We start from the raw sequence: 16,624 nt of genomic DNA on the forward strand, positions 1-16,624 counted from the left end.
TTGTGAGACCTGGTGACATGCTCAAATCAGAGCCGCCTGAACCCCCAGGCTGATGGTGCAAAGCCGGTTCAGCACCTCCCATGTGTGTTTAAATCCACAAGGCCAATTGGCTCCTTGTGAGGTGACAGGCTTCCAATAAACGCCTCACACCGCCTCTGCAGTGAATCAGATCACTCCTGGCACCAGAATGCCCACGTCATTTCCAAATCCCAACTTTCATGACTTCAAGTTTCCCAAGAAGCCTCCTTGGGGACTCAGCTCTTTCCTACTCCGGTAGCGGCTTCAAGGAAAGTTGCTATTTTTAGAAAGGTTTCAGTAAAGCTGTCAGGGCTCTCTGGGCTCTCGGCAAGACTGAAGTGTGCTTAAAATAAAAGGAAGACGGAAAAGGCTACTATGAAAACCAGCTCTAAGAGAAACAGGTTTGAGCTCACCAGTGGAAGAACTGGCTCAAAACAAAAGACTGAATTTTTAAACAGCAGCCCTAAGTATCAATGCACAGCTTTAAACGATTGAGAAGTTGGGGTGACAACTAACCCAGTATTCCACAGAGGGCTTTTTTTGGGGGGCAGGCAGGGGAGAGGGAAGTAAGTTGGACTCTTGTTCTTATTCTCAAATGCTCCCTGGAAACATACTTCGGGGAATCTTTTTGTTTGTTTTTGAGACAGAGTCACTCTCTTGCACAGGCTGGAGTGCAGTGGCATAACCCCGGCTCACTGCAACCTCTGCCTCCCTGGTTCAAGCAGTTCTCCTGCCTCTGCCTCCCAAGTAGCTGGAATTACAGGTGCGCACCACGCCCAGCTAATTTTTTGTATTTTTGGTAGGGGTGGGGTTTCACTGTGTTAGCCGGTATGGTCTTGATCTCCTGACCTCATGATCCACCTGCCTTGGCCTTCCAAAGTGCTGGGATTACAGGCATGAACCACAAACTTGGCCAAGAATCTGTTTTTAAAGTGAGCTGATGCCATGTAGGTTCGATACTGTCTAGAAAAGAATCTCTTCAGGTGCGGGTGAGGACCTCAACTAAGAGTGCAGGCCCGAAGAGCCTCCCAGAAGAAACTTCCAGAAGCAGACTGCAGGCTGTGACTCTCCTCAGCAAAGCCACGCAGAGGGAAGGTGCTTCAACTTAGGGACTTACAAAAAGGGCCTCCCCACCCGGCTCAGATGGGGAAAAGTTGACTTTTTTTTTTAAAAAACACCTTCTTGCCACTTTCATTTCCCTTAGCATTTTATTTATATCCACAGTGTTGTTCTTGAAAAACAGAAGGTAACCAAAAAGGAAAAACAGAGCTGCAAGGTCAGGGTTGAGCTCAGCATGGGGCTGTACAAATGTCACGAAGGCAGGAGCTGATGGAACGCTGGAATCAAAACAATATAGTACTGGAGACCAATTTTCCACGGCTCCGTCCAACTCTGTCCTGGCCCGGCGCCGCCAGTAGGAAGTGAGACCAGCTCTGAAATCACAGCTGCATGTGTGTGAAGAGCCCCTGGTTTCAGGGCCTAAGGACAGGCAGAGGACGTCATTAGATACCGGCCCTGCACAGGCTCTGCTAGCTCTCACTCCCTGTGCACAGTGAGAGGAGGAAGACGGATCCAGCCTTCCAAAGGAAGAGTCCACATGCGAAAACCAGAAATGACCAGGACCCCTGCCTTAGGGACTGCTGCCACCGTGTGGCCAACGTTTTCTGCTTTCGGGAGATGGTTTCCCGCCTGCCCATGAGCCTGTGCCAGTCCCAAACCGTGTCACAGTGTGGCATACGAGGGATGGAGGCCTTCTCCATGTGCTGGAAGGAGAGGGCACCATGCCAGGGCCTCTGGGCTCCCTCTACCCAGGCTCATCTGTGTTAACACATACCCTGCCTCAGCCAGAAGTGGGATTCGCTTCTCCACCAGGGCATGCACACACCCTTCTTTGAAAACTTGAACAGAATCTCAAGTGCTTCTCGGAATCTGTGTTCTGTGATCACAAATTGTGACGGCTGCCAAGCACAAGATGCCCAGAGACTTGTCTGCGCCACCGGCTGAGTGAATGCAGGGCAGGCGAGGGAGGCACCTGGGCATAGCGCCGGTGGGGTGAGGAGGCCAAGGGGACTCCATGCCTGGGGCATGCGTCTTCCGGGTACTCCCAGGGTTCCCTCACCTCAACACCTTCAGGCCAATGGCAGCGCCCACAGAAACTGAGCCCAGCTGCTCCAGGGGACCCCCCCCACAGGCCACCCCTCACTCCCTGGGCCATGGGCTCCAGGAGAGAGCTGCATTCTGCTTGTGGCCACTGTCTTTCCCTGCCTGGGTCTCTGCAGGTGGAACACATGAGGAAAGCAGGCCCCTTGGCTCCTGGAGGACAGAGCCCACCTGCCCCTGCCTGGGGGCTGCCGAGAAGGGACAGAGTGGATGCGGGTGCAGAGACAGGGCACACCTCACCTGCTTTCCTTCATTCCTGCCAAAGAAACGTGCTCCTCGCTCAAACAGGGAGACACACAACTCACAGGAAGCACAGCAGTGCCTCGGCCCGGCTTCCTTCCCATGCACCATGGCCCCCATTTCCAAGATTCCAGCACTTTCTTCCAGGAGAAACCCCACTGGTAAGGGGCTCCTGCTGTTATTTCTTGACTGTCCATTCTGAACGTTCCCTGTTGACTTCTCTATGCTACCTTAAGGACTGAGCTCCAGCCACACTGCCAGCCTCTGGAGAAGCCCAACGGCCATCTGGGCCCAGAGCCACAGTCTGTTCAGGTCACTGTCTGGTAAGGGCCGGACACAGATGTGTCCAGTCCAGTAACCAGCCTCACTGCTGTCCTTCAACTGTTCACTCCTCACCTGCAGGTCTGTCTATGTTTATTCATGGAGCCTGGCCCTCACTTTTCAACATCCCTCGAGAGTTTTGTCGCACAGGCAGCTCTGGACACTCACTGGCCTACTCTCCTCGGATGCCTCGCACCTGCAGGCCTGCTGCCCGTGGCCCTTTTGAGACGCCTGTGCCCAAAGCCTTCTTGGTTTCTACTCGGCCATGGCAATGACTTCCCCGCCTGAGACCTGATGGTCGTCAGACACCAGTGGGAGCTGGGGAAGCCCGGGGCAGCTATGCCCCTGGGAGGGGTCAGGGCCATCCAGAGGGAGTGAAGTGCATCAGATCACAGCCATAGGTGCTTTCCAGACCCAACCCTGTGTTTGAAAGGTGCCGGGAGATACATACACCACATGAACAATTACGTCTGGCAGCCCATACCACGACAAGAGGCACAAAGACACTAGCAGAGGCGCAGGGGCTGCATGGAGGGGCTTTACCTTGGACATCTGGCTGAAGTCGGCAAAGCCCTCAGAACTATTGAAGGACCCACTTCCGAAGGGATCTAAGGTTCCAAAGGGATCTGTAATTGGCACCAACAAAGTCAGAGTTACAGGTCTTTAAGAGAACACGCCTTCTTGTGGGGAGGGAAAATGCTAGATGGCCCCTGAACCAGGACACTCAGGAAGGCTGCATTTATTCACTAAACACGTGCATCTGCATGAAGGCCCCTTGGCAAGGCCTCCCTGCCCGCTCTGGCGTGGCAAGATGGTTTCTCACTGTGACGACCACTCTGGGAGGGCTGGCATCTTTCACGGTCATCAGAGGAGTGACAAGTTGCTGCAAGGGCATGGCCTGCTGTCCCATTGGGCTAGGAGGGGAAATGAGAGGGAGGGGAGGAGCAACTCCAGGATGACCTGCCACACACACAATGTATGCAGGGCAGTGTCTGTGGCTGGAGGTTTTTGCTGTGTTTTCTCCTCTGACCTGGAAGGGATTTGCCTAGAGTAGTAGATGCCCCTGTCCATGATACCAAACCCTGCTACCTGCTATGCACAAGCTGCAGGACCAAGCGGGGCCTGTTCCCAAAAAAAGGGAGTGTCCACAGATGCTCCCATGGCATAAACTCGAGCGTGCCTCTGTGAGTTCTACACTGCGAGATGAGCTTCCTTCAAAGACAGAACCCACAGCACAGGCCAGTTCTTGGGGTCCAATTTTGGATTTCTTTTAGGGAGAAAACCCAAAGATACAAACCACAGATTTTGAAGGAGGAGTGAGTAAACAGCAGTTACTGTCACTGGGGCTGTTACGGAATTCCTACTGCCAAAATTCCTTTCCGGAAAGATGCCAGCGTGTGCCCGGGAAGAGGAGCAGCAAGAGGTGCTCATTTTGGCCTGACAGGCTCAGGCCAGGGGTGCCACTGACTAATGACACAAACACAGAGGCCATGCTGGCTTTGGGAGTGAAGGCGTTAACTGGGGGGGGGGGGGGTGCTCTGCTACTGCCCGACTAATAGAAAGGAAAATAAGCCATGGGTCTCACCTGATCCTTTTGAGGAGACACTGGAGGATGAAAAGGGATCACTGGATTCAAAGGGGTCGAGCTGAGTGAAAGGAGAGAGGAAAGAGTAAAAAGCAGTTCGTTTGTTCCACCACCCATTCATTCAACCAGACTTTCCAACATGGATGTACAACATCCAGGGCCAGGCCGGAGGGAGAGTGTAATGACTGAAACTCAACCCAGGCAGAGTAAAACCCCAGCACATCAACCCTGCTGCAGACAGCACCTATTAACCTGGGCAAAATACCCCCCAAAATTACAAATACAAAAAGCAGTGGCCTGAAGGCTGGGAAGTGAAGCAACCAGGCAGGGACTCTGGAGAATTTGAATGCGGCAGAACACAGCAGGAGGTTGAGTTTCCATCCCACCAGCTACAGCAGGAGGGCACAGTGCGCTAAGATTCTGGTAGAATCTGAACACATGAGGATGGAGCCCAGAGACAACCGCTCCTAGGGGAAACAGATGGGAATTGGGACGCAGGGGCAGAGCCGCAAGCCCTGAACTGCGTGGTCCGCTCTGCCTCAGTCTCAAGCTGCGCCCTGCTCACTCATGCCTATGGGAGACTCAGGGCAGCCCGGAGCTGAAGCCACAAGAACTAAGCCAGGATTGGAGCTTCCGCCATCTGCTGGCGAGCGTCTACAGTGTGAGTGGCACCAAGTTAACTGCCTGCTGAAACAAATCCATCCCTGCTCTTTGGAGAAAACAGTCTACAGTCTCTACACACAACGCTCACGATGTATCACAATGCATCAGATACATTTCTAAACATACAAAGAACTGGAAAAATGTGACCAACTCTCACTGGAAAAGACAATCAATATAGCCAATCTCAAAATAACCCAGATGGTGGAACTCTGAGACAGAGACAAGGAAAAACAGTGATTATAAGTCTGCTGAATGAGGAAAAGGTAAATACACTTAAAATGAATGAAAAGACAGGCAACCTAAGCAGAGAAATTGAAAGTATACAAAAGAAACAAATCAAAGTTCCGGAAATGAAAAAGTGTATCTACAATAAATATTTCATCCCAGGCACAGTGGATCACCTAAGTCAGAAGTTTAAGACCAGCATGAACAACATGGTAAAACCCCATCTTTACTAAAAATACAAAAATTAGCCAGGTGGGCCAGGTGAGGTGGCTCACACCTGTAATCCCAGCACTTTGGGAGGCCGAGGCAGATGGATCACCTGAGGTCAGGAGTTCGAGACCATCCTGGCCAATATGGTAAAACAAAAATACAAAAATACAAAAAATTAGCCAGGCATAGTTGTGGACACCTGTAGTCCCAGCTACTTGGAAGGCTGAGGCAGGAGAATTGCTTGAACCCAGGAGGCGGAGGATGAAGTGAGTTGAGATCACACCATTGCACTCCAGCCTGGGCAACAAGAGTGAAACTCCATCTCAGAAATAAACAAGCCAGGCTTGGTGGCGCATGCCTGTAATCCCAACTACTCAGGAGGCTCAGGCAGAAAAGCGGCTTGAACCCGGGAGGCAGAGGTTGCAGTGAGCTGAGATTGCGCCACTGCACTTCAGCCTGGGCAACAGAGCAAGACTGTTTCAAAAAAACAAACAAAAAAACCCCACTTCATTAAGTTAGCTAAACAACCAAAAACAAAAGAAAGAGTAAGTGAAGTCAAAGAAAGATGGGTAAAAATTACTCAATCTGAAGAAAAAGAAAAAAAACAGAATGAAAAGAAACAGAACCTCAGGAATCTGTGGTACAATAACAAAAGGTCTCACATTCATGTAACTGGAATGCCAGAAAGAGAGGAGAGAGAAAATGGGGCAGGAAAAACAAATGGGGAGAACTGATGGCTGAAAAGACACCAAATCTGTTTTGTTGTTGTTATTTTGAGATGGAATCTCGCCGTCACCCAGGCTGGAGGGCAGTGGCACAATCTCAGCTCAATGTAACCTCCACCTCCTGGGTTCAAGCGATTCTCCTGCCTCAGTCTCCTGAGTAGCTGGGATTACAGGTGTGCAGCACCACACCTGGCTAATTTTTGTATTTTTAGTAGAGATAGGATTTCACCATGTTGGCCAGGCTGGTCTTGAACTCCTGGCCTCAAGTGATCCCCCCACCTCAGCCTCCCAAGGTGCTGGGATTACAGGCATGAGCCACCAAACCAGGCCATGAAAACTTACCAAATTTGTTGAAAAGCATCATTTATAAATTCAAGAACCTAAGCAAAGCTTAAACAGTATAAACACCAAGAAAACCACATCCAGAAACTTCAAAAACTACCAAAAACCAAAGATAAAGAGAGAATCTTGAAAAGTATCCAAAGAAAAACAATCCTTACATATAGGGCAACAATGACCTGAAAGAATACTCCTCTCATTCAATGGAAGCTGGAAGGCAGTGGAAAAACACCCTAAAAGTGCTGAAAACCAAACCAACCCCCAACAACCTAGATCAAACACAAATGTCCTTCAAGAATGCCAAGGGCCTGTAACTGTAGCACCTTGGGAGGATGAGGCTGGCAGATCACTTGAGTTCAGGTCGAGATCAGCCTGACCAATGTGGTGAAACTCCATCTCTACTAAAATTACAAACATTAGCCAGAAATCGCTTGAACCTGGGAGGCAGAGGTTGGGGGGGGGAGATTGACAACAGCTGGGTGCAGTGACTCAAGCCTGTGATCCCAGCACTTTGGAGAAGCTGAGGCAGGTGGCTTGCTTGAGCCTGGGAGTTTGAGACCAGCCTGGGCAACATATGGAGATCCCATCTCTACAAAAAAACAAAAAAATCAGCTTGGTGTGGAGGTACACACCTGTGGTCCCAGCAACCTGGGAGGTTCAAGTGAGAAAATTACTTGAGCCTGGGAGGCTGAGGCTGCAGTGAGCCCAAGATCGCACCACTGCTCTTCAGCCTGGGCAACAGAGTGAGACTCTATTTCAGAAATAAAAAATAAACACATGACAACACAGTTGAGCTGCACTATAAGAAGTGCTAAAGAAAGTTCTTTAGGCTGAGGAAAATGATAACAGAGGGAAAACTAATCTTGAGAAAGAAATGAAGAGTATCAGAAATGGTAAATATCTGGGTAAAACTAAATGATTATTTTTTTCCTCTTTCGTCCTAAAAAAATACCTACAATGGATGAGTGCAAAAATTATAGCAGTCATAGGGAGTTTATAATATATTTAGATAAATGATATTCATATGATGGCTGTAACGTAAGAAGACATGCTGGCTGCAAGGGTAGGTGGACAAATGGACCTACATAGTTGCAAATTTTCTACATTTTACATGAGGTAATACAATATTAACCTCAAGTAGGCTATGAAAAATTAAAACCGTAAAAGGTAATTCCTAAAGCAACCTCTAAAAATATCATTAAAAGAAGTATGATTAAAATAATAAAAGGCCAATAGACAGAATTCCAGAAAACATTCAAACAATCCAAAAAAAGGCAGGGAAAAAAAATGGGATAAACAGCAAGCAAATAATAAAACAGTAGATGTAAACCATATCAATAATTACATTAAATGTTAATGGACTAAACATTCCACTTACAAGGCTGGGACTTCCGATTAGATAAAAAAAGCAAGCCCCAACACTATGCTAGTTACAAAAGACAACTATCAGTTTTAAAGACTCAGGTAAGTTGAAAGTAAATGGTTGAAAAATGATATTTCATGTAGTAAATACCATGAGGGGAATGAAGCAGTAAAATAGACTTCAAGACAAAGAACATCACCAGAGATCAAATGGAACCTTTTATAATGACAGAAAGGTTGCTGTGTCAGGAAGACACAACAATCATAAACAACTATGCACCTGACAAAGCTTCAAAGTACACAAAGCAAAACTTGATCAAAGTAAAGCGCAGTATGAACAATTCCACAATCACAGGAGGATGTTTAACTCCTCTCTTTCAGCCATTGGTAGAACTAAAAAACAAACAAAGAAACAAACAATGAAGACACAGATGAATACTATCAGGAAGCTCAACCTCACCGGCATTTATAGAACAGTGCACCCAACAACTGCAGACGCACATTCTTCTCAAGCCTACGTGGTTTGTTCATCAACACAGGCCGTAAACAACAACCCTTGATAAATGTGAAGGTACCGAAAACATACAGAATAAATTCTCTAAGAGATTTAATTAAAAATCAATATTCAATATTATTATAAGATACATAGGAGAAGACGGCAAGTGTCTGGAAATGAAACAACACACTTTTAAGTAATCCGTGGGTAAACAGAATTCATAAGGGAAACTGGAAAATATCTCAAAACTGAATGGCAATGAAGAGACAAGGTATTAAAATATATGACATACAGGTAAAGCACTGCTTAAGGGAAATACATTGCTTTAAACTTATACAGATGCTCCTTGACTTACCATGGGGTTACGTCTTGATAAACCCATTGTAAGTTGAAAATATCGTTAAGTCGAAAATGCACTTAATATTCCAATAAACCCATCATAAAGCAAAAAATCGTAAGTTGAACCAATGTAAATCCAGACACTCCTTGACTTACGATGAGTCTGTATCTTGATAAAACTATTGTAAAGTCAAAAAAACTGTAGGTTGAGCCATCGTACGTCAGGGTCCGCCTGTACTAGAAAATGAAGTCTAAAATCAATGAACGAAGGTAGGACCTTAAGACATGAGAAGAACAAAGTAAACCCAACATAAATAGGTGTAAGGAAACAGAGAAACACAGAAATAGAAAAGAGAAGAAATCAATGAAAACAGAAAACAAGCAGTAGAGAAAATGAAGCCAAAAGCTGGTTATGGAAAAGGTCAATGAAATTGGTGAACAGATCACCAGCACCAGGAATGCCAGGGAAATTTCACTACAGGTCTTCAGGACACTAAAAGGGGGCCATTAAGAAAACATGGCAAGTGAATCTTTGCCTTCACGGAGCTCCAAGCACTAAAGACCACGGGGAGTGAGCGAGGTGGGCACCGGGGCAGCAGGAGCCCTGAGGAGGAGGGATGAGTGCCCGCCTAAGCAGGCCCTGGGCCTGGGTTGCAGCCTAGAAAATGGAAGGAGGCTATGAAGCAGGCTTACTCCATCATGAAAATCCTCTCCTCCATCACCAGAGCTGGCTTTTTTTTGGTTTTGAAATCCAAGTTGACACCAATTTAACCCAATCTCTTGGGCATAATGTGTAAAACACCCATTGTCTGCCACTCCTGGGGATGGGGCACAGGTGTGCTGGGGCTGGAGACTGGAAGGTCAGAGTCGGCTGATGCTCGCAGGAGATGACACCAGGCAAGGAGGCTGGCTGAGATGCCTGCACTCACTCCTGCTGCCGTGATGGGGGCATCCACTGAGGCAATGTGACTCTAAGGTCCCCACCAGTGCTGTGTTACAAGGACTGTGCAGGGTGGCTGGGTCCATGCGAGAACATGGTACTCATTTGATTTCATCTTTTTTGGGAGATGAAGTGGCAGTGGGGACTGACTCGAGTAGGGAGTGGGGATAGGGACACAGGAATAAGAACTGTGGGCAACGGCCTCCTTACCCTGACTTGGGGTCACTGGACCGCTGGCTGCACCCTTGGGGCTCACAGGATGAGCCACCACATTGACTAGGCCAGACAACCCCTCACTCAGCAGGAATGAGACCAGACTGGGATACTAGCTCCTGGAGAACAGGCACCATGGCTCACACTCCACAAAGGGGAGGAGGGCTTTGGGAAGCACCGCCCTCACACGCACGGAGCAGACACCCGGGTCTCCCAGGCAACGTCCCACCCCACTCACCTTTGAAGGTAAGGAAGGGTTTTTTGTGAATGGGTCTGAGGTAAATGGGTCATTCTTTGTCTGTTTCTTGAAGAAGTCCTCAGTGGCAGAGCCGCGGAATGGGTCACTTTCTTTGAAAGGGTCCCCTCCAAATGGATCTGAAAGAGAAAATGCCCCGTGAGTAAAGCACATTATAGCAAGCGAAAGAACCCAGGCAGCAAAGAACACACCACAGAATGATGCTGTCCACGTGAAATTCGAGAGCGGTAAGAACACCAGGCAGGGCAGCGGTGGCCAGGGGACCCTGGGGAGAGGGCGGGGGGTGACAGCAAAGGGGCCCCAGGAATGATGGAAGTGTTCTCAAATCTCACACAACTGTGCATATTTGTTGAAACTCATCTTATTACACAGTAAAACCGGTGAATTTTGTTCTATGTAAATTATATCTCTCAATAAAACTGACTTTAAAAATAATATCCAGGCCAGGCATGGAGGCTCGTGTCTGCAATCATGACATGAGCACTTTGGGAGGCTGAGATAGGAGGATCTTTTGAGGCCAAGAGTTCAAGACCAGCATGGGCAACATAGAGAGACCCTGCTTGTACAAAAAATAAAAAATTAGCCAAGTGTGGTGGTGCACACCTGTAGTCCCAGCTATTCAGGAGGCAGAGGCAGAAAGACAGCTTGAGCCCAGGAGGTCAAGGCTGCAGTGAGTTATAATTGCGCCACTGCACTCCAGTCTGGGCAACAGAGTAAAACCCCATGTCTAAATAAATAAATAAAAATGACATATCCTGCAGGAGCTGTATATAATATGAATAATAATAATAGTAAACAACACAGAGACAGAAAATAGATTGGTGGGTGCCAGGGGTTGCGGGAGGAAACGGGGAGCGACTGCTGATGGGGATGGGGTTTCTTTTTGGGAGAATGAGCATGTTGTGGAACTAGGTGAAGGTGACCACTGCACAGCACTGAGCGTGCGCAATACCACTGAATTCGACTCTGTAAAACGGTAACTTTTATGTTATATAAATTTCACCTTAAAAAAAAACAAAGTAAATCAGTTGGGCTCAGGGGCTCACACTAGTCATCCCAGCACTTTGGGAGACCAAGCCCAAGGCAGGCAGACCACCTGAGGTCAAGAGTTCGGGACCAGCATGGCCAACATGGTGAAACCCTGTCTCTACTAAAAATACAAAAATTAGCTGGGAGGGTGGCTCATGCCTGTGGTCCTAGCTACTCAGGAGGCTGATGCAAGACAATCACTTGAACTCAGGAGGCAGAGGTTGCAGTGAGCTGAGATCACACCACTGTACTCCAGCCTGGGTGGCAGAGCAAGACTCTGTCTCAAAAACTAAACTAAACTAAATAAATAAATTAGCAGGCAATGTGATCCCACCACACTCCAGGGTGGGGTGCACGCAGTGAATGGACCAGGGGAGGGGAAGCCATCTCTAGAAGGGAACAGGAGTGATGGTGTGCGCAACATGGATGGCTGTCCTTCCCAACATGGCTGCCATCCCCAGGTGTGTAGACAGAAGTCCCACCATGTGAGACTTCTCAACTAGGACCGGAAACAGTCTAGACAGTGGCCCAGGAAACACTGAACTTTACCTGTTGAAGCTGTCTGCTGTTCTGCAAAGGGGTCATTCTGGAACGGGTCACCTGCGTAGGAGAGGAGAGAAACACTTATTAGCTCTAGGGCACAGGATGTAGGCTGAGCCCCTGGACACAGCCATCCACCTGCCCGGACTTCCATTGTCTTCTAACCCTAATTTAGGGACAGAACGTTATTTCCTTCTCTACTATCCAACTGCCCTCGAAACCTTGGCAAATCAAAGAGGGGGACCTGGAGGAGGCAGCTATTTCTGGCTCGAACATTTAAGATGAGAAGGAAGGTACTCCTGGCTGCCCAACGAAGACTGGAGTTGCGGAAGACAGAGTGGGCCAGAATCCACTCCTCTCTTCCCTGGAAGAGGACACGGGACCCTGGGCTGTCCCATACTTCACTGCCAGCCTGGCAGCCATGATGAGGCAGCACCCTGGGTGCTCAGATTCTTCCCTCAGACCCGGCAGACTTCAACCCCAAACTGAAGCTCAAACTCCCACTGACCTCTCCCTACCTCAGCATTTTTCTCAGAAATGTACAGAGAGCCTTCCTCCTGGAAATACCGTTTTGCTCTGAAACATGGAGAGAAATTAGGAAATCTTGTTTCTGGAATTCTTAGTTATTCTTGACTCACACGTGGCTCTGGCTGGACTCCTAAAATTACCTAGATCTTACGTTTAGGTAGAAATCCATGGTTGGCCAGACACTTGCATAATCATTACCAGATCTGATTATTTTATCAGCACTGTGAGGTGAGCAAGGAGGAATTTATTAACCTCCTGAGGGATTAGGAAACTGAAAAGTTGAAGGGGGCTGGCCAAGCTGCCCTCAAATGTGGGAGCCTTGGGGTGAGCTTGGAATACTTCTCACTGTATTGTGATGCATTAGTTTTCTAGTTAACAGGGTGAGATTAGAAGCTTCAAAGGCATTCCTGCCAGGCACGGTGGCTCACACCTGTAATCCCAGCACGTTGGGAGGCAGAGGTGGGTGCATCACCTGAGGTCAGGATTCAAGACCAGCCTGGCCAACGTGGTGAAACCCCGTCTCTACTCTAATTTTGTAAAAATACAAAATTAGCCAGGTGCAGTGGTGGGTACCTGTAATCCCAGCTGTTCAAGAGGCTAAGGCAGGAGAATTGCCTGAACCCAGGAGGAGGAAGTTGCAGTGAGTAGAGATCGTGCCATGGCACTCCAGCCTGGGTGACAGGGCAAGACTCTGTCTCAAAAAAAAAAAAAAAGGTATTCCTTTGCCTCTCTGTTTCAGACTGTGGCCTGTCCTTACTCTTCTAGACCTTCAACAACTCTAAATGAAATAAAATACACAGTCTCTCAATGAGAAAGTGGGTAGCAAGTGAGATACCTTTGAAGGGGTCAGCTCCTTTAAATGGGTCAGATTTGAAGGGGTCTTCTGTCTGGAAAGGATCCGGATGCAACTCTTGCGTGTTGTTGCTAAATAACAAGGCTTTATTTTTGAAAGGATCATCCTATAATTTTGTGAAGAAACGGGACAGGGATTTTATTATTTCTGAGTTAAAGCAAAGTACAGAATTCCATACTTAACTCATATTTCCACTTTAAGTAACATGACCCTAAAAGTAATGGTTTAGCCAGGAGTTCGAGACCGGCCTGGGGAACATAGAAAAGTCCCATCTCTATAAAAATAAAAATTAAAAAGTGAGGCCAGGCACGGTGGCTCATGTCTGTAATCCCAGCACTCTGGAAGGCCAAAGTGGGCAGATCACCTGAGGCCAGGAGTTCAAGAACAGCCTGGCCAACATGATGAAACCCCATCTCTCCTAAAAATACAAAAAATTAGCTGGGCATGGTGGCAGGTACCTGTAAACCCAGCTACTCAGGAGGCTAAGGCAGGAGAATTGCTTGAACCCAGGAGGCAGAGGTTGCAGTGAGCTGAGATTACACCATTACACTCCAGCCTGGGCAACAGAATGAGTGAGACTCTGTCACAAAGGCAAAAAAAAGGCCAGGCATGGTGGCTCATATCTGCACTGTGGGAGGCAGAGATGGGCGGATTGCCTAAGGTCAGGAGTTGGAGACCAGCCTGGCCAGCATAGAGAAACCCCGCCTCTACTAAAAATACAGAAATTAGCTGGACATGGTGACAGGCATCTGTAATCCCAGCTACTCCGAAAGCTGAGACAGAAGAATTGCTTCAACCCAGGAGGTAGACATTGCAGTGAGCTGAGATCGTGCCATTGCACTCCAGTCTGGGTAAGAGCAAGACTCTGTCTCAAAAAATAATAAATAAATAAATAAATAAATAAATAAATAAAAATTTTTAAAAGCCACGTGTGGTGGCATGTACCGATAATCCCAGCTACTTGGGAGGCTGACTCAGGAGACTGCCTGAACCCAGGAGGTGGAGGTTACAGTGAGCTATGACTGTGCCACTGCGCTCCAGCCACAACAGAGCAAGACCCTGCATCTTTAAAAAATCAATTAAAGATCACTGAAGAAGTATGAACTTGAGTGAATAATAATGTTCAGTACTGGTTCATTAGTTGTGGCAAATGTGCTGTAGAAGATGTGAATAACAGGGGTGGCTGGGTGTGGGAAACAGAGGAACTATGCACTATCTGCAATTTTTCTTTTTCTGAGATGGTCTCACTCTGTTGCCCAGGTGAGAGTACAGTTGCGCGCTCATGGCTCACTCCAGCCTCGACCATCTGGGCTTGAGTGATCCTCCCACCTCAGTCTCCTAAGCAGCTGGGACTACAGGCGTGCATCACCAAGCCTGGCTAATTTTTATGACTTTTGTAGAAGTCAGGTCTCTCACTATGTTGCCAGGGCTGGTCTTGAACTCCAGAGCTCAAGTGATCCTCCCACCTCAGCCTCCCAACGTACTGGGATTACAGGCGTGAGCCACTGCACCTGGCCTATCCTTGCAACTTCTTCATAAATCTAAAAACTATTCTAAAATAAAAGTTCATGAAAAAATATCGTTGAGTGGAAGCAATTCAAATGTCCATCAATGAACGAATGGATAAGCAAAATGTGGTCCATCCATACAACAGAATCAGATTCAGCCTTAAAAAGGAACAAAATCCTGAAACATGCTCTGACATGGAAGAATCCTGAGGATAGGAGGCTAAGTGAAATCAGCCAGTCACAAAAGGATGCACTCGGGATGCTTTCACTTCTTGGAGGCCTCTAGAGTCATCACATTCTCAGTGACAAAGTAGAACGGTGGCTGCCAGGGGGTGTGGGTGGGAAATGGGGTATGAGTATTTCATGGAGATGGAAATGTTCTAGAGCTTGGTTGCACAACAACATGAATATACCTAACGCTACTGAACTGTACACGTAAAGGCAGTGAAGATGGTAACATATACATATTTTTTGAGACGGAGTTTCGCTCTTGTCGCCCAGGCTGGAGTGCAGTGGTGCAATCTTGGCTTGCTGCAACCTCCACCTCCTGGGTTCAAGGGATTCTCCTGCCTCAGCCTCCCATATAGCCAGGATTACAGGTGCCCACTACCACGCCCAGCTAATTTTTGTATTTGTAGTAGAGATGGGGTTTCACCCTGTTTATTGGCCAGGCCAGTCTTGAACTCCTGACCTCAAGTGATCCATCTGCCTTGCAAAGTGTGGGTTTACAGGCATGAGCCACCATGCCCAGCCATTTATGTCTGTTTTACCTGAAATTTAAACCAAATTTTTTTAAATCACTGAGTCAGAAAAAAGTAATGAATTTGGAAACATCGTCAAGCAAATTGTAAAAAGCCACTCCACAACAGCGGTACAGGCCTCATCTCACAGGGGCGACCCTTCCCAATCAGCTCTTTCTCGGTGAGTGTACACCTACGTGGGCATTTTCATACCAAGAAACATCCTGCTTGTTTACGTCCCAGGAGGAAATGAGCACGAACGCAGTTAGAATTACTAGAGCATACACAACGCTTTGCATTTTTTAAAAAAAGGTGTGTATTTCTAGAAACAAACAGGTTCATTTAAACCAGAAGAAAAAAATATTTACTTTTGAAGAACACATTTTTGCAGTGGGACGTAGACTGAAAAGGGTGGGTTTGTCATATCCATGGGAACAAGGCAGTTGGTTTAGAAATAAGGACTATGTTTTGGTTAATAAAGACACACCCTCCGTGAAAACATGTATGTTTCACTGTGATATTAAAAAAAATAGCACAACACCCACACTGATTTGGCAGACACACTGGCACCCCTGCGTGGGGCTCACAAACCAGTCCAGTATTCCAACCGACCAAAACGAAATCATTAAAAAGCTGGGGCTTCCACGAAAATAGGGACCATGGTTTGGGGCAATGACATCAAAGGTCAAAAAGAAAGTTCCCTAGCGAGGGTGCCACCGCCCTGGGGCAGCCAACTTAGGGGTGCGGGACAGTTCTGAGAGGTACGAAGTTATGACGTGCCTCCGGTCTGGGCTGTGAATAGTGTGAATCAGCTGAGTGCCTCTTCCACAGCCCCAGCTTCGGGAGAATGCACCCACACCCCTGCCATCTGATAAACATGTAACAGTTTTTCTTACCTGGGAAAGATTAGCTGGAGCCTCCGACTCAGGGCTTCCCAAGGTGGGGAAACCAAACCAGGTTCTTAGACAAGTTAATACAGATGTCCGCAAGCACCACAGCTGGAGACAGTGCTGAGTGGACGTCAGGTGCTGACGACCACAAGACACACACAGGCCCAGCGAGTGTCTGATGGGGTTCTCGGACGCAGTTAAAGATGGAGAAGTCCTACTCTAAGGAAACCAGGAGGCCCACGTGGAAAATCCACATCTCACGCTGCCTCAGGGGAGAAGGAATATATTTGTTCCAGAAGAAAGAGAGGCATCATGACCTGGGTAAAGCAGGGAGTTAAGAATGCCAGCTTGACCTCCGAATGAAAGCTTCTATTTAATTTGTTGGCTTGTTTTTAAAGTAGGATCTCACTATGCTGCTCAGGCTGGAGGGCAACAGCTATTCAG

At 47.6% G+C, this 16,624-nt stretch overlaps 1 protein-coding gene across 19 annotated transcripts in view; it reads right to left on the reverse strand.

The window, feature by feature from the left end:
- Window positions 1–16,624, reverse strand: part of EPS15L1 (epidermal growth factor receptor pathway substrate 15 like 1) — a 120,972-nt gene that overhangs the window by 26,480 nt on the left and 77,868 nt on the right. For 17 of the 19 annotated variants that reach the window (XR_013531274.1, XR_013531273.1, XM_035286440.3 and 14 more), the window contains 5 exons: window positions 13,025–13,148; window positions 11,671–11,721; window positions 10,075–10,211; window positions 4,325–4,385; window positions 3,283–3,365 (listed from right to left, as the gene is read on the reverse strand). Coding sequence is in view for 17 of the 19 variants with exons in the window: in XM_035286440.3 (XP_035142331.1) it covers window positions 3,283–3,365; window positions 4,325–4,385; window positions 10,075–10,211; window positions 11,671–11,721; window positions 13,025–13,148 (456 nt within the window). In the remaining 2 variants the exon portion in view is untranslated. Of the gene's footprint in view, window positions 1–1,207; window positions 1,498–3,282; window positions 3,366–4,324; window positions 4,386–10,074; window positions 10,212–11,670; window positions 11,722–13,024; window positions 13,149–16,624 lie in introns of those variants that run through there. The other 2 variants (XM_054250177.2, XM_078361739.1) reach the window with 2 other exon arrangements.

This window comes from Callithrix jacchus, chromosome 22 (genome assembly GCF_049354715.1).
Source record: "Callithrix jacchus isolate 240 chromosome 22, calJac240_pri, whole genome shotgun sequence".
NCBI lineage: Eukaryota > Metazoa > Chordata > Mammalia > Primates > Cebidae > Callithrix > Callithrix jacchus.